Here is a 26600-nt window from a genome sequence, read left to right as displayed (position 1 = left end):
GGGGACTCAGCCAACGCCTCCTATCACAAAAATCCATTCAGGAGAACATACTGATCACTTACTCGGGGTCCCATGCTGCTTTCAATATGACATGTATAAGAACTTTTTTTTTTAAAAGGGAAAAATAAAAGTCTCAATGATTATCCAAATACATAATAAAATGTCAGTGAAGGAAAATTAATATTGAGCTTGGAATTGTTCTCTTGATATTGTACTATGGCTGTAAAATAAAGCATAATCACTGTTATTTACTAATGCTTACCATGTGCCAGGCCCTGGCTAAATGTTAAATGTTATAAATTAAATGTGTAAATAAATGTTAATTCCGACAAAAGTGCAGAAGGCAGATATTACTTTCACCTTTTTTTTTTTTTAAAAGGTTTTATTTATTTGAGAGAGTGATAGCAAGCACGGGCAGTGGGGGCCGGGAGCAGAGGCAGAGGGAGAAGGAGACTCCCCACTGCGCAAGGAATCCAATGCGGGGCTCGAACCCAGGACCCCAGGATCACGACCTTAGCTGAAGGCAGATGCTTAACTGAATGAGTCACCCAGGCACCTTAAGTCACCAGTCACCTTAACTTTACACACAAGAAAGTGAAGCACATAGAGTGCCGTGGAACACACAAACAGAACACAGGATAATCTACAGCAAGGCATTGACACATCAGAGCCCATCCAGCATTTTCACCCCAATATGAGTGAATGTCCTCTGACTTGAAATTTTAGTATAACTCATTTGTTATAGACAAAACATAAATTAATCAAGCACAGACACACACAAATTTGTGGGAGGAGAAAGGCTCATGGGTATTTTATCCACATGAATGACACAACCCAAGAAACCTTTTTATAAAGTTACCCTTGGTAAGAACTCCCATGTCCAGTTGATTTAACAAAAGGGCACCAAGCTCTGGTTTCTAGTAGGACTGATGGTTACATTTCAAAACTCACGATAGTGATGGACCTCGGCTTCACTAATGTCTCCACATACACTGTTTCAAGCAAAATATAGTCCATTTACAAGAAGTGCAGAAATGTTGTTAAACTTAATTAGATGTAATTGTCACACTTTCATTAGCTAGTAACATTATGTAAAGATAAACTAATGCATAATGAGTTCTTTCATTGTCACATAATTATAATTTTAATGATTACATTATGACCATTATAATACAGCACATATTTTCAATTTTCCCATTAGTGGGCAATTATTTATAAGGTTTTCTATTACAATCTGTCCATAGAGACTCAGTTATTAATGCTTTCATTTTCCTAGAATGATGACCACAGTGTTCAAATCAATATGATGGCCACAGGGAGAACTGCAAAGCAACATGGAAAGAACAACAAAACTACAACCATGAAGTCAGCTCATTCAACACATGCCTGAGGATATTTCGAGATGAAGAAAAATAATATATTAATATTCTTATGAGAAGCTCTAGTTTATAAGGTTTTCTCAAGTCTATTTCCCCTTCATTTTTTGTGGCCTTAAGTATCTGATCTTTCTTAAGTCGGTTTCCAGGGTATGAAATATTCAATAGCCTAACCTTTGAAAAATGTCTTATGCAGTTTTCACCATTCAGAGAATTAAATTAACAGCCCACAAAGCCATTTCTGGGAAATTTTTTGAATTGCTCAGTCTCAAGGTTGTGTGTCAAGAAGTAAAATGCTGATGAACTGTATGATTCATCCTCAAAGATGATGAAGAGTGGAGATATTTCTTAGAACAAAGGGTGATGCAAATGGGCAATGGTTATGACAATAGTGATTATGAGTCCTGCAAACTAAAAACAGCAGCAACAATGATAGTAACATCTAACAAAGTTTTCATTTTTAACCACTAATTGCAGAGAGATCGCAGAGCCTCTTGATACTCTTTTCGTGATGTCTGACATTATTTGGTGGACATGGAAAGGTGTCCAGGAGTATGAAAAGAGATTTACAAATGTAGCATAGAAAACACCTGGCCTTAGCTGTATGTGATCGTTGGTCTTGAGGCCTCACCACAAGCCCCTCAGGGCTTCCCTGTAGCTCTCTGTGTCTCCCCCTCACTGCTTTAGGGTCGCCCCCTTATGACTGAATCCTGGGCACCTCGCAGTCTACAGGGTTCATGGAAGAAATTAATGAACTAGTTAGACTGAAACCCAAAACTTCGGAGCAGTTCACAGCTTATTATATAACATGATGGTAAAACACAACAGATTTGAACATGGCCCAGTATACCTCCCTGAGAAAAACTGTTGGTCAAAGTGTTCAACAAATATGTATTCAGATCATTCAGTGATAAGATCTGAATATTTTGTCTTCCCATTCAATGGAGGAGACTCAACAATCCTGGCACATGATAAGTGACTTATCCTCAAACATTGATAATATGTAAGACACACCCGAGGAACCGACTAAAAGGCAGAACCCAGAGATTATTAAGCTATAGGGCTGAGGAGCTGTTTTTATCAAGACATCCCAGAAGATTCTAAAACAGGTGGTCCATGGAATACAATCAAGAAACACTGCTGTAGCTGGTGCTCAATGCAATGGTGGGGAAGACACATGGATTAGTAAACAGGTCAGTAGTATAGGACTCAGAAGACCCTTCTGGTTGCAGCTCCACTACAACAACAGGAGTGACCTGGAGAAACTCCTTAGATCTAGGCGGTCTTATGTTTCCCACCCATGAGATTCATGTTGGGCTCGTTGTGGAATTTTCTTACTGTGATCTCTGTACAAGGGGACTGTGAAGTTGGCAACAGAGATTTTTGGGCCATGTATAAAAATTCTGAAATGTCAAACAGGAATCATTTAGATATCCAATTCAAAGTCTTTTTGACACATCCACTTTTCTGGTTTCTGGCTGGAACTCTATTACCTCTGGTTACCAGAATTCCTGATGGCAGTTACATGTATTTCAGATTTACGTAGATGGAAAAAATGTATTTCTTTCGTGGATCCCATTTTTCAAAGCATAAAGCCTGCAGCGGTAAAACTGCACAAAGGAGTATTGGTATGAAAATGTTGGGACCGAGCAGGATAGAGATTTCTAAGTCCCAGTCCAACCCTAAAAGTTCTTGACCAATGTCGCTTCTTAAATTAAGAAACTAACAATTCCAAACAGACTCATGCCATCCATCCAGCAACTGGGGGAGTGAGCGCCACCTATGGGCCAAATGCTACATGACAGGGCAGAGATAGCACTGGGTCATATGCCATCCTGCTCTCCCCGGGCCTACAGTCAGATGGCAGGGGGAAAATGGACAAGAACAAACCCATTATGTGTCAGGACATAAGTGACAGAAAGGACAATAAAGTTAGGCAAGCAGGTTGTGGGGAGGGGGGCACACTGAAGGTGCTGTCAAAGAAGGGCTCTCTGATAAGGCAACATTTGAAACAAGACCTAAAGACAATGAGGGATAAAAATCGCAGAGGTCTCTGGGAGGACTCCCAGATGTACTGAGTTACTGAATACATGCTTTTCAAAAGAGGAAGATGATTCATCTTCTATATTATCATAAGCCTTGCTTTAGCTCACATATTTATGAGCTCATGTTCTGGGCAGACTCCAGGCTTGTAGAAAGCACATGGTCATTATTTCTTCTTACCAGGGCTTGGGGAGGGCACAGGTGAAATCTCTAGCCCACTGATGATCTGACAATGAGGTAAAGCTTGGACTCTGGCACCACCGTGATTTTTGCCGCTTCAAGAGCACATCTTGGTTTGCCGCACATCCTTGTGGTCAACGTATTTTTAGTTCACTCTGGGATTTTTTCTGTCTTGGCAGGGTTTCTTGGCGACTTTCATTTCCTACCTACTGACAGTCTGATGAGCATGATTTATAAATATTAAAAATAAGGAGGTGAGACCGGATGCAAAGAACCTGCCAACACATGCCAGAACCTCTGATGAGTTCCCAATAAAACTAGAGAATATGTTTCAAATATCAGTGTACTCCTCATGTCTAGGGCAACGTCTGACACTTAGTTAGCACCCAGGGAATATGTGCTCAAAGAATGAATGAAATGTTTGTAAAAGACTTGAGCATGTCTGGGCTGCCTATCTCAAACCAAAATAAAAGCTCTGCCTGGATAGAATAGCTTGGTGTGAGCATAGTGGGTGAGGGTGTGTGGGTGTATGTTAGTAAACAGGATGTTTTCAATCCTGTATGAGAAAGCATGGCAGCTGCTCCCTAAGCTCCTAGTAGAGGAAGCTGCCAGTTTTACATCCTTGAAAGCCCCTATTTGCATAGACCCTTTATAGAAGGCAGACGTTAGAAATGGAAATAGTATATGATCACCAAATCTCACTTGAGCTAGAAAGTTCTGCCCGTGGTTTGTGATTTTTGGAGATGTGTGTGTGCTGACAACAAAATTAACTTCTCCAAAGAACTGAGAATTGCCTGCTCTCATCATCCCTCTCACTGTAATTTACATGACTTGACGAAATTAGACTGTTATTTCCACCGGGGTGATCTGCAAAATCATAAAATGATGTGTATTTTGGGAATGCCTAATTAACTCTCCTTAGTCCCACTGAGGTTTCAGCTACTAATATAAGCACACTGCAGATACCATGGAGGTGTTCACATCTAGTTTTAGAAACCATAAAGAGATATTCAAAGGACTTGAAAGAAAAATTTCTTTAGAAATCAGGCAGTAACAAGGATTCGAGTCAAATGGTGAGCCTATGGGAGAAAATAAGATATCCACTGATTTGCCAAAACATGTCTTACAGCAAATAGCAAGAAATACTCTTATAGTTGAAGTCAATATTCATAATCAAAACAGCAGAATTACACACATATTCACACAAAGTCCACCCCTATTCACAGTTTTTTTCACAAACATTAACTAATATTGATCAAGCTGTTTGTCACAAAAGTTTGCTTTAACATATAATCAGCATCTGATGCGAGAGCCATGCTTCCTAGACAATTGCCAGCACCTTGTGTCATACTTGTAAATAATGGGCTACTCCTATTGAGCACCATCTGCTTAATATAGAAAAATGTTCTTCTTAATTAGGAAATTCTTCTTATTATTTAATATTTACTGAGAACCCTCAATGTGCTTGGCAGCAAGAACACCAGAAACACATTCTCTGCCCACCAAGAATCCACCTGCTAAGGAAAATATGATGAACCAGTTACGCAGTCATTTCTGGTTTTAACATATTTTATGTAATTTTTTTCCAGGTGACAAAGTTGCCAATGGATCAGTCTTTGGAAACCTCTTCTCTTCTGATCAAAGTGGGGGATGGTAAACTATCAGATGAGTTATGAATGAAGTCAAGGTAAAAGAGGAGAGAAAGGGCCAATCAATTATAACTGTATAAAAACAGAAATGAAATTTGCTCCATTGTTGGGAAAAAATATAACGCATTCCTAAGTAAACACGACGGTATTTGCTGAGGACTGCATAACACATTAAAAATACAGAATAGGTCGTGAACAAGTCACCTTGAAGCAGCAACCCTTTTCTGTTTTGCATTTACATTCAGAGCTCTTGCCCCTCCACAATGATACACATAGGCTGTGGATGTTCATTTCATCACAAGGATATTACCATCTTAGTTAAAAAAGACATAAAAGCCAAATATCTACAGTCAACTGGAAGAATGAAGACAGATTGGCAACCCCTCCCAAATATCTTTGACTATATCTTCTTCTCTTTTTCCCACTCTCCACTCAACAGTTCAGGAAAATTTGACATGTTCAGTATTACCATGGTAGAGGGAAGCATTCTTGGGGATAGTAAACTGTTCATATCAGGAGATTGTTACTTATATGCCTGTCACAGTGTCTTCACAAGAATTCTCTAATAATAATTTTAATTATCCTTTTAGTGAAAATTATAAATATTTTCTCCTCTAATAATTTAATGTCTCAGGTATATTATTATTATTTTTTTTAGACCTTGAATTCTAACTAGTTCTCCACCTCCCAGGGTAAGAGGGTCCCTGTTTACCTTGCCAGTATCTCACCAAGTATCTGAAGTTTTGTTTTGTTTTTTAGTGTTTTTCTTTAAATAATATGCCTTCCTCACTCTGTTAAGAAAAACATACAATGAATGAAAAGAATGCAACGATTTGGGTCATGTTACCTTTTTTTTCTTCTCAATTTTTATTGTTTTTCACAAATTAGCAATAGCAATTGCTCCCCTTACCTACTTAGAACACAGTTAAGTCATAGAATGGAATATTATCCAGCATCTTAATTTTATGGCTATACTTCCTAGATAACCACCTTACCCAGATAATCTAGGCACAAGAGAAATGACATATTAGTGGAGGTAAAGCCATGATAATGGCAGTTGTCAAATAGTGCCGATATGAACTTTAATATAATTTGAAAGAAATCCTTGACAGAGGAATAATGACTAGCTCATATATTGTCAGGGTAATAAATACCTAATGAGCAAAATTGTAAAGCAAATAGTAGGCCGAGCATACACCCAAATGTTGATTCTTGACTCTAAGTCAAAGAACAGAATGATTTGTCTCTCTGTCTAGAATGATAAAGCATCCCTTCCTCATAAGCTAATGAGCAGCACCATCTGGCATGATTACAGACGAGCAAGATCTTAAGAAAGTGAAAAATACAACGACAGAGCTGTAGTTGGATTTTTGCAGGAGGTTAAAAAATTCTCACCGTTAAAAATATCATAATAAAAATAACTTTAGGTGTTCGCATAACACTACACCAACAGTATAAAGATTAGAGGACTAAATGTTTTCCAAATAACTGAATATAATTCCTGGTATCTTAGAATCTTTCTCTACCATAGTAGTTCTCAAAGGGTAGTCCTAGGAGAACAGCAACAGCATGACCTGGGAATTTGTTAGAAACACACACTCTACGGCCTTGCCCCCGATCCAACAACACAGAAACTCTCAGGATGGGACTGGCAATCTGTTTTAACCAGCCCTCCTGGTGACTGGGATGGCAGCCTACGTTTAGGACCCACCTTTCTACCAAACCAAGTAAGAGTCAAGATTGTTGCTCTTTCTGCTATGTAGTAAGAAACTAGCTAATTTGGTCAATTCAGTTTAAACAACCAGTCCATAAGCTGAAGAATAAAAAAATCAGACCATTCTTGTGACATGATGATCTCCTAAAATAGAGTCATCATCCTACTAACCTTTTGCAGGATTGCAAACTGCCTTACTCCTACCTTCATTGCATAGTTTTTAAACATATGTATTTTCCTTTTTTTTTTTTTTTTAAGCTACTTTGGTTGACCCCCTGAGACAAGTTTTCCAGGTTTGCCTCAATCCTTTATTTATTTAACTGTTTTTCCATTCTCTTGGTCATTCATTCAGCAAATATTCAATGTATATTCTAAGCCACACACAATTCTAGGTGGTTGGGATTTATGAGTGACAGAAACAGATCATGATCTCTGGCTTAAGAAACTTTTATCCTAGTGGGGGAGTCAGACAAACCATAAACAATTAAAAAAAAACCATATTATATAGAACGTTAGAGGTAAAATACTACTACGGGGGAAAAAAGAAAGGCAGAATAAGGTAAGGATAAGTGAGAATGCTGTTTATGGGAAGTGGGATTTCAATCCTAAGTGACATTATGTTAGACTTACTGAGTAGGTGACAAGTGAGCCAAGGCTTGAAGGAGATGATGAAGTGAATCATGCAGTAAGTGGGGAGAAAGGGCAGTCCAGCAGAAGGTTAAAGTAGAGGCTGAAGGAGGGAGGATGCCTATGATGTCTGAGGTGCAGCTAGGAAGTCTGCGGGACCAGAGAGGTGAGCATGAAGGAAGTTTAATCAATGAAGGTCAGTGAGGCAACAAGGGGCCAGACCATCCTGAAAGTAATTGTAAATCACTGTAAAAACTTGTGTAAAAACAGGAGGCTACACCGGGTTTTGAGTGGGACAGTGACAAGCTCTGAATTATGTCAAAACACTTTCACTAATTCTCCTCTAAATCCATGTACAAATTCACTAACCATTTATGCAGTGGTTTGGAAGATACTGCTACATCTTTTCTTTTCTTTTATGTTCATCATGAAATTTTTAGAAAGAATTTTCACTAAGACAATTCACTTTCTTTGTTATCAAAGAAGAAAACGTTCTGTGGGAGATTATTGGAAGATAAAATTGGGTACCGATCAGTTCTCCTTTACTTGGGTCTTTTGTTCTCTGCTTTCTGGGATGGTTGTTGTATTTGCTTCCAAGAGCCTGAGAGTATAACCTGGGGTTTGGGTGCTAGCAACTGTTTTTTCACTAGGCAACTGACAGCTAACAGAATTGAGAGTGAAGTTTCAGAACCTGCTTTGCTGTGGACGTGAAACTAAAATGGAAACCTGTATTTGAGGAATGGCTCTGTCAGTGACTCATTAAAAACCCAGCGCCCAGTCACAAGGTCCCTAGAAAAGGTAATAGATTTGCCAACCTCTGGGTAAAGTAGAGCAAGGGGTGGTCTGTCTGAATAGAACTGTGGAAACTTTTCTATCAAAACACAATCCCAGAACTTGCCTTATTGGTATCACAGTGACCTCTATATAATGAAGAAAAGTGTTTGGAAATTCACAAGTATTTCAACAAGTGGCAAAGGGACTTGTAAACTTATAATAAAAAAACTATCATGTACTACTTTTTTTGCTCATTTGCTCTTCTCTTTATTTATTCATCCATCAAATGTCTACTAGGGAAACAAATACATAAGAACTGATATTCCTTCAAAGAGTTTATGGATTACCTGAAGAGATCAGACATCAATGGCAAAAATTCATGGTAGAGAGTGAGGATTTCCATTTTTAAAAAGTCCAAACGCCACCGATTTTCAGAGGAGGAAATAGGAGTTCTAATTAGAGATATTATAAAAGGCTTCATGGAAGAGGTGACATTTGATTTGCTCATAAAGGACGTACTTGTGTGCATGGTGATGGGGAGAAAGTACGATTTAGGCAGAGGAACAGTCTCTGCAAAGCCAGAGAGTCAAGGCTGTGTTAGTAGTCATCATGTGAGAGGCCTAACCTGGACCAGGGGTAGTGGTGATGACAAAAGAAAATGACTTATTGCTGAGGTCATTTCAAGGAAACCTGAAATATCCGTGGGCCATTTAGCTGAAAGAAGTGGAGTGAAAACAACACATTTGGTATTCTGGTGGCAAACCACCACTATGGTAAGTTGGAAAATAAAATGAAGATGGGCATCATCCCTGTCCTTAAGAAGTGCGTTGTCAATGAGAGAAGGACAAATAAACACAGGGAGGTCAGATAAATAATTCTTGGGACTATAGTTCCTGGGACTGTATCCCAGGACCCTGGGATCATGACCTGAGCTGAAGGCAGACACTCTACCAACTCAGTCACCCAAGCATCCCAATTCTTATTGAATTCTTAAGATTTAAGATGCAACTGAAGATGGGCCCCATGCTTAATCGGTCAGAAACAAAGCAGTCACAAAACTGGGATTCAACCACAAGCAGATAACCAAGCTATTTGGAAAACAGCTATTCTTCACTTATGCATTCCTCTGGCTCAAGGAAAAATGAGATGTTGTCTTGTCCCTTCAATCAAAGCCATCTAAAATAGCACAATTCGCAGTATCATTTGCAGATTAAAAGCACTGATGTGGCCTGGAAACTTGTTCAAAATGAAAATTCTCAGGCTCCACTCTAAATCACCTGCATCAGCAGGTGACTATATGCACATGAAAGTTCAAAAAGTAGTGTGTTAAAAAGAGAAAAGTATTGTATTGATCTAGAGAACCCATTCTTTAGTGAGAAAAAGAGCCAAGGAGGGAAGTCCATTTAGAAGGTCAATAATACCACACCTGATAAGAACTCTCATATTTTTGTTTTTAGAGAGGAGCAAAAAACTCAATTCAGCAGACACTTGTAAAGCCCCTACAATATCTCAGACAGGATTTTTACTTTGAAATTACTGTCTAAGCAATTAAAAATCTAGTAATCCAGATGGATACCATATAGTATGAAAAGTCTCAAAACAACCAACTTTGTCTTAAGAGTCAAGGCAGGCAAAAATTGAAAAAAAAGGAAGGAGACTCTTGTGGTTCATAAGTTTTTTATGGACGAGTGTAAAACCATTCATAATTTTCTTGATTTTACCCTCAGCTTGAAGAGAGACAGAGATGGTTGAGATTAAAAATCAAAGGAGAGCAGAAATCCAAACTATAGGAGGGAAGTAAACCAGTTTAAGAGACACATCCCTGACTTTAAATAAACACACAAACCAACAAGGGAAGAAGTTAAAAAATCTTTAAAGCCTTTATAAAGTTTAGAAGTGTAGATACATTCTAAGAGGCTTCTCATTTCAGGCCTATTTGTCTTTGAGTTTCACACCCTTTATAGTGTTCGAAAGCCTTCATATTGAGGGAATGTTCAGCGTTAAGTGTCTGTCGTGACTTTCTTTCTCTACTATATAATCTGGCTATGCTGTTCTGTCAAGTCATATCCTAAGGCCCAGAAGAACTTATTTCCCCAAATAGATTGGTTGCAAGTCTTGATTTATACAACTACCAATAGTCAGTACAGCCTTCCTTTGAAAAATATGGTCACTGAATCTTAGCTGCTTCTCTTCTATTAATCCTCAACCAAGCTGTCTTGTCAAGTACATCACAGTTTTCACTCAGTGTGTGTACGGGTACCCAGTGTATGCGTTTTAAAGCACAAGGCAGGTTGGTACTGATAGCTTGATAAATCATAAACCTCTCTTCCCTTTTCCCATTATTAAAAGAGATTCTTCCCTCTTTTTTATTGCATTTTTAATTTCCAGCCCATGCATACTATAGAGAAGCCCTGATGTAGGTCATTGGATGCCATCGTGAATAATGGGAAAAATGAAGTCCCTTGTTTCCCAATGCTTGTTAGCATGAAAACAGAGCCCTGGGTGCTGCCTTATACTTTTTGACTCAGGAGCCCTATGGGTCTGCCCATGACTGCTATGTGAACTTATTGTTCCTGCCAAATATATCAGCTGGGATGGGAACATTAATTCATTTTCACAGAGGTGTGTCAACATTGCTCTTGAAAAAATGCTGAGAAGCCGTATTTGCAAAGACCACCTTCAAAAAGGAAAAAAAAAAAAAAAAAGAAGAAAAATACCGTTTTTAATAATGTGTCCTGCCTTTCCATCCAAGAATTTTTCCACTTTGCCTATTTCCTGTTGGTCTAGGATTTCCTGGAGTTACGCCTATTTATTCTGAGTTCTAAATAACTAGTGTTTGTTTTCAGAGTCCAGGTAAAATAATAGTGCTAATTTAGGTGAATTAGGCACATTTCAGTGCCTTGTGGCTGACTCTCAGGCTCGTGCAGTGTTTTGTTCTATTTTGGTTTTGTTTTCACCCTTGCCCCTTGCTGCCCTCCTTTGGTTGAGGCAGCTTATCTGCCTTGTAACCCAACCCAGGGGACTCTCAGAGTCCCCAAATTCTCAGGGCGAGGAGGCTTGAAAGTTCTTCCCACTCTAGAAACCATGAAGGGTTTGCAGACCGAAGGGATATGAGTCAACTTAATCCTTAAAGTCGATCACATGGCAGCATAAGAAACTTTGAAAATGGCCAAGCTGAAATAGCAAAACCCAGGCTGTACTTTTTAAACATGCCAGATGACAAACCTGTCCCAACAGAAGGCAGTGAGAAATGACGCCGCACTGATTTCTTTTTCTCTCCTTAAGATGGAGGAGGAATGGATGGAGCGTGCTGGCAAATATTAAACAGCCATCTTGATATTTATGAATCAGTCTGCCATGTTGACAGTGTTTTCCAAAAGTGACTTTTGTGCACCCTATTTCCTAAATGATCCTTAAAAGAAACTCCCTCCCTTCTCGTCCTCTGCACCTGAGGCAGTAACATCTTGAAACATTGATCTATTTGCTGCTAACTTTCATTAATTTCACCCATCCCTGAAGGCGGAGTCACATTGGTGCCAGCTAATTAAGACCTATTTAGGGCAGCTCAGGGCCCTTTATCAGCCCTAAATTAGCTTTGCGTTTTTAATGGGGACTGTAGCTTTCTCAATTATTACTTAATTAAATAATGTGCTTGCATTCACCAGTGTATTTCTAAAGTGGGAGGCAAGCTGCCACTGCCCACCTGCCTACAGGTGAGAAGAATGTCTCAAGCTGGGTCCCCGTTGTTTCTCGAGGAGCACCGTTCACATTCCTTTTGCGTTGGTACATGGCCAGGCACCTAATCACATTTCTCAGATGTTGAGTGTGGCGCCACGTGCCACTGTCAGCCCTCCATCACCTCTAGGGTATGTCAGTCTTAAGATGTATTAATGTAAATGTGTAAATGTCAGCAGGCTCATATTATTTATGCATACCAATCATTCAAAGGGGGGAAAAAAGATCTATTTTGGTCCAGATTCTTTTGAGTTTAATTCCAAAGGTTTCTGGTTTGTTGGAGGTTGTTTTCCAGAAAAAATATTTGGTTAAGTGAAACTATAAAGGTGACTGCCGCCCCAACGACCTAGAATTCTGGAGAAAACTAGGCCCCAGAGGATGAAGAGAGAAAGGACAAGATGCCTTCTCTTTCTGTTCTCTCAGCCTTTCCCACAAGGTCACTATTTCTAACTGACAAGCCAAATAATTTTAGTTGGTAGCTGATAAGAAAGCCAATTAAATTTCATTTGGTTTGAAAAAGCATTCCAATATGTTTATGAATTGATCTAAACTCATTCTAGGAAATTTAACACTACATACATTTCTTCTACTATTTTGTGTTTCCTCAGTGAAGAATATCTTAAGACAAAAATAAAAGGCACTGGAAACAACGAAAATGTGCACACCTTAAATGGGGAAAGGATTTATACTTCTTAAAAGGATTTTAACAGTTTGAAGAACAAGCTGAGAGCCAATTTTTTCTTTGAGAAACTCCATGTAGTCATTTTCCTATCATGATTCATTTTAACTACTAGGGACATAATTTTTTTAATTCTATAAATTATACATCATAATGGTGACATAACCTCTCTATTAAAAACCCAATGATGAAAATGAACACTTGCTAAAAATTTCCAGTAAGTTCAGGAAAATCAACCAAAGTAGCTTCACAACAAAAGTCAAGTTAAATGGACATCCATTTTTCCTTACTCCCTCATGTCAGCAATGGTATATACATTACACATATTCTTATTTAGGAGAAAAAAAAAGTGTGTATGTGTGTGTGTGTGTGTGTGTATGTATATATTTACTTTAAGATATATTTATTATTTGAAAGAGATCACATGTGCAGGGGGAGAGGGAAAGAGAATCAGGAAAAAGAGAGAAAGAATCCAAACCAGACTCCTCACTGAGCACAGAGCCCCACTTGGAGATCTCATGACCCCGAGATCACGACCTGAGCTGAAATGAAGAGTCAGTCGTTTAACAAACTGAGCCACCCAGGTGCCCCTGGAGAAAAATATTTAAAACTTTTATTATGATAAATCCAATACACACTTTAAGAGCATGGACCCACACAAATGCTTGCCATTAATACATCTTCTTTGGCATAAAACAGTCTTAAAATGCTGACAGTATAATGTGGTGCATTCTAAGATTGTTGTGTGTAGGCTTTGGGATAAAAATAGATGAGGAATTACTTTGGTGTCTCTAGGATCTGTGATTTCCAATATGGAAAAAGGAGAAACACACATAAGATACATGAGGTCAAATTAAAATGCTCCCTGTAGCCCTGAATCTGAATTGGAAATTTCAGTTTGAAGGCATAATGATTTTATCTTTAAACAATACATACAGCATATACTGTTTCTATGTTAGTTATGTCCAATGAAAATACCAAGAAACAAAGACAAGGCTTCGTAGCAATGAGCCCAAGATTATGCTCTCTTATATACTAAAAGGACCAAAATTCTTTGGAGAAATGTCTGGATCCAGGTTTGCATCACAATACATATAAGAAGAGCCTGAATCATCCTATAATACCAGGAATCAAAGGGGCTATCCAAAATTACCAGAGGCTTAGAGGAGGACTCCAAAACCAATTTGAAGAGAGTCCAATAGCACAAAATAGGACACTTTGAGCATAGAGACATAAGTCTCACGGACTAAATATGTTAATATGTAATAATAATAAACTTACTGGTCACTTTTGGAGGATGCTATGGGGCTGATGCCTTAGAACCGGTAAAGAAAAAGGACTGGTACTATCTTCTATCTCTGTTTAAAAAAATGGCTAATGAGGACAAGTTTCTCTTTATAAAGCTTCAACTAATATAAGTGAAAAAAAAATGATGAAATATCACCATTTTGCAACATCTAATGAATTATTGGATTTAGACAATGATCATTAATGACTGCCAACATAAAAAGAGAAAACTAGACAGTATTCCTGCTGATAGAAGTACCACCTATTCGTCTCGGTAAGAAGCAGTATGACCTGAATCCAATAAAGAAAGGCTCAATATAGAAATACCAATGAATTAAAAAAAAAAAAAAATCATGGGGGGACAAGTAGCAAAAATCAGATTGTAGAATACTCTATTGGACAAATGACTGTTTGTTTGTTTGTTTGTTTTTTTCAATAATAGACAGCAGGGGAATGACATAGGTTCAGAGAAATACAGAAGACATGTCAATTAATTGTAATGTACAGACCTTAGGCTAATCCTGACTTGAGCAATGTATGTATCTTAATGCTAATCCTAATTCAAGTTAAATTTTAAAAATATTAATAAGATTACTGGAAAAATTTGAAAAACTATGTAATGTTATTAAAGAAATATTGCTGGTCTTTATGTAGGACAATGATATCGTATTTCTTTATCTTCTACAGATACATGCTGAAATGTTAATGAATGAAATAATATGATGTCTGGCACTTGCTTCAAAATAATTCTTGGGGAGAAAGAAAGTGTAGGGATATAGATGAAACAATATTGGCCATGAGTTAATAATTATACAACTTGAGCAGTGAATATACAGAGGTTTATTACACGATTAGTCTCTCTAGTTTATAATTTTGACATTTTCCTTCATAAGAAGTTAAGAAACATTCTTAAATAAACTTTGGCCAAGAACAACAGATCACTATGGGAAGTCCTTAAACAATAAAATTCATATTGCTAAAGTTAGGATACAGATTTAAATCACAGAGCTGATAACAGGTCATTGAGGCCATCTGGTCAACCTTTTGTCATCCAACTAGATTTCACCAACACCACCCATTCTGTTCATTTCTAAAACACTAGCACATTTGTCTTTTTCAATTTAGTTGCAATACTCCATGTTGCAACCAGACATGAATAGACACAGTGAGGAAAACAGAAGGAAGCATTAAAAAATCAATTTGCCTACCCCCCTTTTTATTTTGGTAACCTTACCAATTGAATGTATCTGCAAATTAATTTTATCAAGCAAGATTTTTCCCATTATACAAACAGCTTTCCTCATCACAACCAGTAGGAAAATTGAGTCTTCCAAAGCTATTCTCTCCCAATTCTTGCTATACAATCCACACATCTGTGACACTGTACTGTCTCCTGAAAGCTCACAGCAAAAGCCAACATGATATAAATACATAGAACCATACAACATGCTGAGCTCTTCTCTGATGCCTCAAATGATTCTAGGGCATATAGTTATGACTGGGGGATACCCTGAAGGCTGACTATGACTAATGAAATACCAAATATATCTAATTAATTGCATTGCTTTGGGCTAATGAGAGACCAGAAATTTTCAAACCCCTTGAGATGGTCAAAACCTTTATATAGAATTGTGCTACATACCCACTCCTTTATCTCTCATGCCTATCTCTTTGGACAGCTTCTGCTACACCGATTCAAATCTAACCACTGGGATTCTTCTTGTGAACTCTAACAGTGGAAAAGACCAGCATTACAGCAATTCCTGTCTTGCATTATATTAGAAGCTGTGCATCTTGGGTGCTCAGAAGTAGAAAATGCTATGTTCATCCTACTTTATCAATAGGAGAATCACGACAGATAAGATTTTAAAATAATTAACAGAATACAAATTATACCCAGAGATATCAGAAACTTCCCCCCACAAGCACATACCCTAATGTAGTTAAAATTCAGATTCGATAATATAGAAGAGTGAAAGACATACATTTTATAGAAATCAGATTGTTAATATTGGAATTATAGCCATTGCTCAATTTATCCATGGTATGACATGAATAAGTACAATTCACACATAACTTAAAACTTTTGCAATTAGCTTCAATATTTTCCTTCAACAATTATTTATTAGAACTAGAAATATGAACTAATAATTCTACTTCTCTTCCACATACTGGTTATCTTTCTAAAAAGAAAGAAAAAATGGTAGCCAGTGGAGTCAGATGGGAGAATGGGGGGGGGGGTTGGTTAGAGGGAGCAGAGAAAGAAAGCAGGAGATGTAAGGAGTAGGAGAAAAATAAGGTGAGCAGGCCTCAAGAAAAGGAAATGGGAAGGTGGTTTACAGAAGACTACAGGAAAAAAAAAAAACAGATGTAATGAAAAATGCAAACTGGTTTGTGGAATAATTGAGTGAATGGAATTTATACCTCATTTCTCTTCAAGAAACCACTGTTAATGACTTCCAGTAATGCCTCATTTCAATATGGTATTCTGCTGAACGTACCAACATATCTGCTAGATATCAGGTATGGAGCTCACGATCATACGGTCTATTTGCATGCAAGAAGCGACGCAACCTTATTAGAGAATAAATAGCCTGCTGTGTTTTGTTGTCTCAGGTAAATTTTTATCACAACTTCCAAAGGAGTTTAGGTCCTAAAGTTCCTTAACATTTCTGTTTTGAAACAGAAATGTGTATACTTCCTTTTGGCTAACATCCAATTTAACCGATAGCAAATTGAGCTAAATAAGAACAAATCTAAAGATATCTTGGGGAAGCATCCAGTATTTTTTGGATCCTCAAGCCAATCAAAATGGAGAGAACAGAAGGTAGTGTAGGTGGAATAAACGCGGCCTAGTTGCTGGCTCATCAAGTAATCGTAATAGTAAAAAAACATATAACAATCGATTTGAAAAATAACTCTGTTCATTTGATAGCTGGCAAAAGAACCCCGCAAGGGGCTAGCATAAAAGACAATGAGGCTGCCTCTCAGAGGACTCACCGGTCTTTCCCAGTCTCCTTCTTAAAAATGCCATCGCAGTAACTCATGCGCTTCTCAGTGGTCACGTAAATTTGGGCATTCGGGTAGACGTCAACAGTCTTTTTCAGCATGTTGTAAACGATGCCATTGCCGTCTTTCCTCATATTGCGGAAAGGGCCCCAAATAACATAAATAGTAGCATTTGCTTCCTTGAAAAAATAATCAGGGTTTTTTAGCAAAAGAGGAACGCTGGTATGGGACACAACCCGAATCATTGTCATGCGGCCCACATCTTCTTCATAGCCCTTGGTGGGGGCGTTGTTCATTCTCCAAATGCAGGATGACTGATCTATCTCATTCCCCACCTTCTGGCCAACCATCTGACCTGAGTTTGACACTATGGCGCAAAGGTCACAGTCCAGTTGCAAAGGCTGAAAAACAGAGAAATGAGACAGGGGAGAGACATGTAAATTAGTAAGTTCCAGCCATCCAAATAAGTTCCTCTTATTACATAGTCCCCGAGTGTGGGATTTTCTGAAATATTCGGACCAATCCTATAGCAGCTACCACAGGTTATCAAGGTAGGGACATGAGTCCATTTAAAAAGTGAATACAGACAGCTAAGAAATAATTTTAATTTCTACCCGCTTGTGTCTGTTTAAAATTAAATAGAAAAATAGTCATTTGTTTTCCATGCTAAATAATGACTTTTCATTTCAAAACCATAATTTCAAATGAAATAAGGCAATAGGAGAAGATTTAATCTCTTTAATAAAGACAGTGGCTAAAAAAAAAAAAAAAGAAATGCAAAGGAAATATATCTAGGCCTCAATTCTGTATTTTACTTGTATGTATGAAGAGTTACGTAGCAGTTGATGAAAATATGAAAAATTCAGCAAATGACGAGGTTCTGAAAAAGATGTTCAGAACCAACAACTATTGAAGACAAGTCTCAGGTGGGCAAACATTTTATTAAAAACCCTTAAAAATTTCCCTGTATCACCATGTTAACTGGCCTTTGTGTTCTTATTTATTTTAGATGCATAATGAAAGGCTTCTTTTAAAAACTTGGGGAAGGGTTGTACAGAGATAATAATCTCTAGTGCTGGTCTAAGCACCACCCTCCTTGTTTTAAACCAATGAGGTTAACAGAGACTCATAGAGGGTAAAGCACTAGCTTCCAGAACTTGCAGATGATAGATTCAAGTTGTAGTGGCAGATTCAAATCTAGATCTTCTAGCTCTAAACCCATTGCTCTTTCCATCATTCCCTAATTCCTTCCTCCCAGGCAAACCAAATTAATTCCTTTTGCCACTTTCCTCCTACATGAGGAAAAGTCAGTCTATCTTTTAAAACAGTGTTAAAGGAGCAATGCACTCTGTTGATATACGTCTTTCTCATCTTCCTATTATGAGATTCCACATTTTGTATCTAACATTTGATTCTGTGTTTTTATTGTGCCTATTGGTCCAGTTCTTCTCACACTGAGTACTGCCCTTATTTTATTAGTTACGTTGTATTTTATTGTTTAATTATGTCTGTGCACTGTACAGTAAACTCTGTTAGGGTCTGTCTTTTTCATTTTAATCCCACTCCCGAGAAGTCCTGAGATGACTATAGGACCCAGTGTAGTGGTTAAATTAGGCACTGAGAACAACTGAATCAGACTAATTTATTAGGAGGCTGAACACTGAACTCAGTATTAGGGAAGAAAGGGACTTTTCCAAATTCATTGAGAATTGTTGATTTAGATGAAAGAGAAACACAATCCAGAAGAAACCTATCAACACACAAACAGGTTCAGTCTAGGTAGGTAAATTGAGAGAGCAAGCACCTCAGAAAAGTCATCAGTAAAATTACCACACAACTGTCACAAGATGTCTTTCCTATCAATGGGAGGAATCCAAAGTAGTTATTGAGCAACTATGATATGCCATGTTCTAGAGGTTGGGGATGATTCAGCTGTGAAAATTTTAACCAAACCCCCTGACCTCATAGAGCTTACATACAACTTCTCCTCCACTGGGAGGAGAGAGGCAATTAATAAATCAGCATAGTATATGTTAGGTGAAGACAGGTGCCAAATAGAGGAAATTAAAGTAAAGAAGGGGGTTAGGATGCATGTGTGTGTGTTAGTGGAATGGTCAGAAAACGTCTGCTGGGGTTGGGTAGACAATGGTATTTGTGGAAAAATGAAGAAAATAAGAGGGCTGGCTATGGGGATTTGTGTGTGTGTGTGCATGCGAGGGTAAGAGTGGGGAGCATTCCTGCAAAGTGAAACCAAAGCCACCACAAACACCCCATGGCAGGAGAGGAACACAAGGAGAGCAATGTGGCCTGGCAGGGCATTCAGGAGAGTCAGAGGGTACTGGGATCAGAGAGATGACCAGGGAGACACCACGTAGGCACTTTTACTCAGGAGCCTTTGGAAGGCTCTGAATAGGGGAGGGGCTGATCTGCATTATATTTTAAAAGCACTAGCTGCAGTGTTAAAAACGACAAAGAGAAAAAGGGTAGAAACTCGGAGAATAGACTACTGTCACAATCATGGCAAGAGATGATAGTGCCCTGGACTAGGTAGGGTAGCAGAAGAAGTAGCAAGATGCTGGCCACACGCTGAACATATTCTGAAGATAAAGCCTATTGGGTTGACCAGTAAGAGGAAATGTGGAATCTGAGAGACAGGGAAGAATCAAGGATAACTTCAGTTTTTAGCCTAAACAACTAGAAGACTAGACTTGGCTTTAAATGAGCAGGCAAAGGCTTTAGGAGGAGCAGGATCAGCTGAGGAGAATGAGCTCATTTCTAGACCTGTTAGATTAGAGATGCTTTGAACACAGACTCCCTGCAGCTAATGTTATAATAGAACTACTCAAACTCCTTTAAAACACGTTTCCCCCTGATTATTGAAGTAATATGGGCTCACTGTAGAAACTTGGGGAAAAAAAAAATAAAAACTCTCCATATTTCCACCACTTGACAACTGCTACAATCTTTCATGTTACTTTCCTCCTCTTAGATATATTAGGTTGAAAAATAGTAATTATAAAATTTGGCAACCATGGTTTTTCCACTAATTTCCCATCATTAAACTCTCCCATGCCAGTAAATAGTCACTAGAGATGTATTTTTTTAAAGATTTATTTGTTTTGGGGGCTAGGGACAGAGGGAGAAAATCTTTAAGAAAACTCCCACTGAGAGCGGAGCACCAAGGCGAGTCTCAATCTTAGGACCCATGAGATCATGACCCAAGCTAAAACCAAGAGTGGGAGGCTTAACCAACTGAGACACCCAGGCATCCCTCCTTAGAGATATTTTTAATGCTGATACAATATTCTCTCATGTGGACATACCATAATGTACCTATTGCCTACTGTTGGGCATTTGGGTATTATCTGGTTTTTTTCCTTTGTATAATTGCTTTGATGAACATCCTTGTGTTTCCCACTGTATTTTGGATGCTAGCAGTTATTCAGTTAATTTAACTTTACTTCTTTTAATTTTTATTGTTCACCTGTGAAATACACTAGATGGACAAATGTATCTATTTGTTTCATGTCAAAATGAAGGATTTTGAAAAAACCTGACTGGTTACATCCACAAAGTTCTGCTTAATGAAATTTCTTTTTTCCTGTATAAATAGATTCACTGAACTGTTAGAATCATGTAGGATTTGAACAGGGCTGGACATGAAACAGCATAGGCTCAGGCATGGACTGGACATGCCACTGGAGTCTCGCCATTTATGAAGTGTCTTAAAACTTGGCTATCAAAGGGACTGTCCATCACCCCTGCTACAATAAGATTTCTAAACAGCAGGTTAGAATAGTTCTGCTCGAAGTGGGTGAGTATATTAGGGAATTGGAAATGAGGTTCTGTGGGTGGTAGCATAGTGAAGACCTCACTGATGGTCAGATGGGGGCATAAGAGAATGCCTCTTAGGATGGGACTGTTATCTAAGACCTTCATGCATCTAGGAGTCACAGTTTTTCAGGGCAATGAGGAAGAACACAATATTCTTCCTGCCAAATGATTTGCAGCAGGGCCTAACATACATTACACTTAGCTGAGTCCTCCAAACCCACTTACAGTCATGCAAATCAATGCCTGATTTAAACTGTGCATGTCATATGGCACACTCCAACTTATCACCGAGATGCATATGGCGCAGGGAGGTTACATTCCATTTTCTGTTCCAAGAAGTTGCTTGACTGCATAATAAAAGCATTTTTGGGTATGGCTTCCACAAATTAAAAAAAAAAAATCAGAAAAAGAAAAGATAGAGCCTCAGATGTGTTCTAATCTACAGATTCGCATCAGATTTCCCAGTCGTTGAGTGAATTAGCTGGTCGGCTGTAACAAGCCTTAATTTAGCTAATAAGAATCAGCATCCTGGTTTCACTTGACAATTGTAACCTCTGAAAGTGATCAATTAAGACATCACAATCTGTTTCATGACAACATATCGGGAGGCTGCAGCTGTGCAGATTATGAGGTCAGCAGCTGACTAACAACTTGAGGGCAAACATTGGCAACCACTGCCTCTTGTTTATGTAACAAATATGGAATTGGGCAGAGAGCTGGGAATGTAATGGCTTGGAGGATCGGTGGTGATCCTGAAATCGTCCCTTTCCTTTATATATTATGACCATAGCCAGAGTTGTAAGAGCCTTCCACGTACCTAGCCTGCTTGACTACAGGCCTGCCCGTCTGCCTGGCCTCCTAAATGAGGTACCAGGAGACATGGCTGCATATGGTGACACTCTATTTGCCACTTGGTGGCAGGGACCATTTTGCAGTACGTTGGGAGAGCCAGGCTAGATGAATGCAACAGTCCTAATCATAATCAGAAGCTTCAGGTAACACCAAGAGCTTGCTAAGGCCCAAGGGACTCATTTATACATCTGAAGACACTTCAAACTATGGTAAGCCATGATAAAAAAGAAATACCGAGGCACGAATAGACGGTTTTTGACCCAAGAGTTGCTCTTATCTGGTTATCTCAGTTCCTTTTATTAGTTTTATCCCTGCATCTTGTGATCTCAGCTTTCTTTGTTAAAACGTACTGCTGTTTCTTGAACTCTTTTATATTATTTGACTTGGGGCCCTTGCTCAAAAAATGTATTCCATATGTCTCCACTCGCTCAGTTCTGCCTCAGTAAGCAGTTTCTTTCCAGATTGAGGCCCTGGATTTTCTGAGACCTTTGGAAAGATTTAGCCAGCTCACTGTATCAAGTCCTATCTTAATTTTGAATTCTCCTTTTTAGTTGACTTGTGCTTATTTTTTTGCTTCTTTTCATTAAAAGCAAACTTGACCTCTTCATCTTCTTCTCTTGTCCACTCATAGCATCATCAAGGCAAATGCTTTAGTTGGGCTTGTGGCTCTATCTATAAACTGAGATTGCCACAAATATTCAGCCAACCGTGTCTGGGCAACTGTGTCCCTGCTAAAGGAAAGCCCACAAACATCAAGTTGGGGGCAGAGGGAAAAGGAGAAGCAGGTTCTCCATTGAGCAGAGAGCCTGACTTGGGGTTCAATCCCAAGACCCTGGGATCGTCACATCACTGAGACAAAGGCAGAAGCTTAAATGAGCCTCCCAGGTGCCTCCAAACAGCCATTTACTTGAAGTCTAAAATGATGAAAAAAAAATTGTTTTAATGGTAAGATCACTGTATTTGATTTGGGTATTTCTCCCTTGCAAAAGGATACAAACTCTATACCTGCAAATCTGGTTATGAATGCTTGGCTTGAGGAAAGTTAAGAATTTGGCAAAATCTATTAACAACCAAGTAATTTTTACTTAGTACTTATTCTGTGAAAGGCACCATGAAGGATAAAATAATTTTAGAAATCTAATCAGTGTGAGCTTTTAATCTCAGTACACAGCTCTGAGGCATAGCAGAGTTCCATGATTAACTAGGGTCAATTCATTCACTATTTTAAAGGCCTTAGGAATTGCCTTGAAAAACAAGTCCTTTCTCTGCTAAAATGAATCATGACATTCGCTTCCTTATAAGAAAAAAGGACTTGATTCCCATCTCAGGCATAGGGAAAGGATGAGAGAGGGAGAAACGGAAGAAACAGAATGAGAAAGATATCTAAGCACAGTGTATTAAACTTATTGATAGAAACAGGATTAAACATCTATCATGGACCATTCATCCTGCCCGGCACTTTATTACATTATTCCATTCATTCTCATAATAAATTCTTCATAAGTTGGATTGTTTTAATTTCCCATTATAGAGTTGAGGAAATTGAGATGAACATGATATCCAGTGGGTACTAGACATCTTTCAGGTTAAAAAGAGGAGCATATGTTATCTCTCACAAAAGGCACTCATAGCACTAAGGGAAAGATATCAAAGAAATATTTATGATTAATTTGCATTATTTCTAATATACATTTAGGCAAATATCTCAAATCTCACCCACCTATTGTACTCAAATTATTGATATTAAATTATAAATTAATGATTTTAAACATCTTGGTGGCCAACAATTTTGCCAAAAGAGGACAATGTTTTTCAATTGATGAGAGGCTCCTCAGAGATATTAAGGTTTGCATATAAGCAGAATTAACCTCTCCTCTTTGGTAACGGTATTAGCATGGCATAAGAAATTATGTAGAAAATTTTTTCTTATTTTTTATTTGAAATCTGGCTGAAACTTCAAAGATAAACTAATTATGATCAACTCTATTAGCCTCAAATGGTTCTCCACATCTTTATTTAGTTTTTTAAAACTTTTTCATAACAGCAGTGAGTTGTATTTCTTTCTCAAGCATTAAGTGATTACGATCCATGTCTGAGGGAAAAAAGGACATGGTGATGATGTTTTCAGAAGCTGCTCTCCGTGGCTAAAGGGAATATCTCCCTATGCATGAAAACTTCCTTGGGGTAAATTCAGTTTAGAAGCCCACTTGGCTGCTTTCAACTATTTGGGAATCAAAGACTCCCAAGACTGCCAAGCCTTTCTCTACCTCATGAGTCATTCTTCCCTCTGGACTTATGCAGATTCCAGAATACTAGCTGATTGGGAGATTAGGTCCTTTCGATAGGTCCTTTTACAGCCACGCCAAATTTTATTTTTGTTTTATTAGGAGCATGAGTATTTGGCACAAAAAATGAACTTTGTTTGTAAAAATGCTGAAGAATGAAGCACAGGGAAATCAAGAAGCTCCTATATTCTTTGATCCTACGGGGGAGGGTGGGAAGAAGTTTCGCTCTTCTTTACCTCTTTTTAAGAATCTGTGACATTTTAATAATAAGGTTTATTTTCCTGTGTTTTAATAGAATTTATGTGGATCCTAGAAACCAGCTTACCATGACATGCCCAACAGATCCTTTCCCGGTTTAAAAAAAAATTTTAAAAAGGAAAAATTAACAAAACATGTCACCCACCCTGATTGGCAAGTTTATCCTTTTGTTACTTTGCAGTCACTTTTCTCTTCAGATTAGTACACATCTAGTTAAAGAACTCTTCTGTTTCTCTGCCCCAAGTTTACACACACAAACACACACACACACACACACACACACACACCCCACACAGACACGGACACATACATTTGTACGCACACGTGGGTGCAGTTATCCTCATCCAGCTAATGAGACCGCTCGCTCTCACAGCCACTTTTTTCATCCCGCTCCTTACCAACCACTCTGGAAAACTCTCCTTTTTTCTTCTTTGGGTAAGAACCTGACAAATTGCCCTGTCTTTTTTGAATGATATATTGGGACAACTGCCAAGCACTTTGCATTTTAATCAGCAAGAAGAATGAAATATTTAACCTTTCCTTTTTTTCTCTGTGAATAAGCTTATAGACAAGATAATTAGAGCTTATAGAATAGATAATTAAAATCTGAGAATTAAAACTTGCAAAACAGTGTGGTTTCCCCAGCAAAGAGAAATGGTCACATACGAAAGGTCACCTGTCAACCAGTTCTAGTTATTAAATCTCTGCATTTATCACTAAGGTGGCTCTATGGAAAACGAAGGTCAAGACATTAAATTATGAAACAGTCAGGATTAGAAAAGGTCACCAAAAACTCAAGTAAAATTTAACCAAACCTGCTACTTCTGCACCCAGAAGCAAACAGACACAGCCAGGGATGAAACACTACACTGAAGAGGGCTAATCTCTCTCCCCACACTAGCCCCATACTGAACATGAATTTCTATTTGACGCCTTGAAGTCTAAAATGAAACTTGCTCATCTCAAATAAAAACAGGAGCTTCGATAAATATTTCAGAATGAAAATCATGTTTGAATCGAACTAGCTTAAATTATTAAAAACATTGTTTTACACTCCTCTAATGGTTGCTTTCATTTCAATCATAAGAATGCAATTTAAAATATTGGCCATGGGGCACTCCTGGCACCCTAAATGCTTTACAGGACAATTAGCAACCCACCACTCACTAATTTACTACTTTAATATTGAAACAAATGAGATCTTCACTTTTCATCATCCAATTTGAGTGAGTTTGAACAGAGCAAGTTGAACAAAGCTCCAGAGATGCACTCTTCAGTTTGCTGTCATTTATTCCTCTACTCTTCATGAATGTCTTTAGAGTTTTAGTTTTTAGAGGCTTCAACATGTATAATGATGCCATTGGGGAATAGATTTTGCCTTTATTCTCCTTGATGTTCTTTTGAGGTCTTTCAAGTGAAAGGTACAAAAGAGGCATTAACAATCTGGCATTGTTTTTATTGCTTGACAAAGAAAAAAATGTATTTTAATTTTTCCCGTGTTTCAGGAATGATTAAGCAAGCTGTTTTCATCTACACCGAGTCACTTTCAGCAGACCTCTAACTGTGAGCAAAGAATTGTAAAGACTTTCTAGAGAGAAAGCAGCACAGTTCAACCAAGCCAGCCTATAAATGTACTACCTTGCTCCTTTACAAACCAGCATCTTTCAGTTAATGCAGCTTTCAAAAGGAGTGTATATAAATCACACACTACGAGTAACAGCACATAAAAAGACAGATTTGATAACCCATGGTTTGGCTCTGATTCTCTGTGGATTTGGGATATGGCATTTACCTTGATTTCTACCTGTGGCATTACATCTAAGCATAAAACTTAATATGGGGGTACATAAAAATGTTAATGTCAAGAAATAATTCTAAAACAGGTAACATAAAGCTATGTTTCTCAGTTGCCATAGATGATGTGCTCTTTTTATTTGGAAGTTCCTTGAGGGAAATGAATCTGTATAATCACGTAAGTATGCCAAAGGAAAACAGCTTGCATTCTCTGGAGTAGAAGGCAAAAAAACGAGTTTTCTCAAGCTAAGAGTTTTCTCCTACGGGCTGGAATCATGGAAGGAAATCATATTTCACTATCATTGGAAGGTCACAAAATTAGACTAATTTTGTAGCCAACTTACCTCTGGATTATTTTCCTCTCAGGATGATCCACTCAGGGACATAGTGTTAATAGTCTACCCCCTATGTCATATCGGAAAGTAAGAAAGAACACTGATTCATGCTTTAATATTGGTATCTTAAAACGTCACTCAATTAGGGACATGGTTCTCAACTTAATTC

The 26600-nt window shown here is 38.2% G+C and overlaps 1 protein-coding gene across 2 annotated transcripts in view; it reads right to left on the bottom strand.

Moving 5' to 3' along the window:
- ST6GALNAC3 (ST6 N-acetylgalactosaminide alpha-2,6-sialyltransferase 3) overlaps window positions 1-26600 on the bottom strand; it is a 527343-nt gene that overhangs the window by 177540 nt on the left and 323203 nt on the right. For both annotated transcript variants that reach the window (XM_059135170.1, XM_059135171.1), the window contains exon 3: window positions 17065-17474. In XM_059135170.1, the coding sequence (XP_058991153.1) occupies window positions 17065-17474 (410 nt within the window). The remainder of the gene's footprint in view (window positions 1-17064; window positions 17475-26600) is intronic.

Source organism: Mustela lutreola, chromosome 10, assembly GCF_030435805.1.
Source record: "Mustela lutreola isolate mMusLut2 chromosome 10, mMusLut2.pri, whole genome shotgun sequence".
NCBI lineage: Eukaryota > Metazoa > Chordata > Mammalia > Carnivora > Mustelidae > Mustela > Mustela lutreola.
The sequence above is the reverse complement of the archived record's forward strand: the minus strand, read 5'-3'. Positions and strand labels throughout refer to the sequence as shown.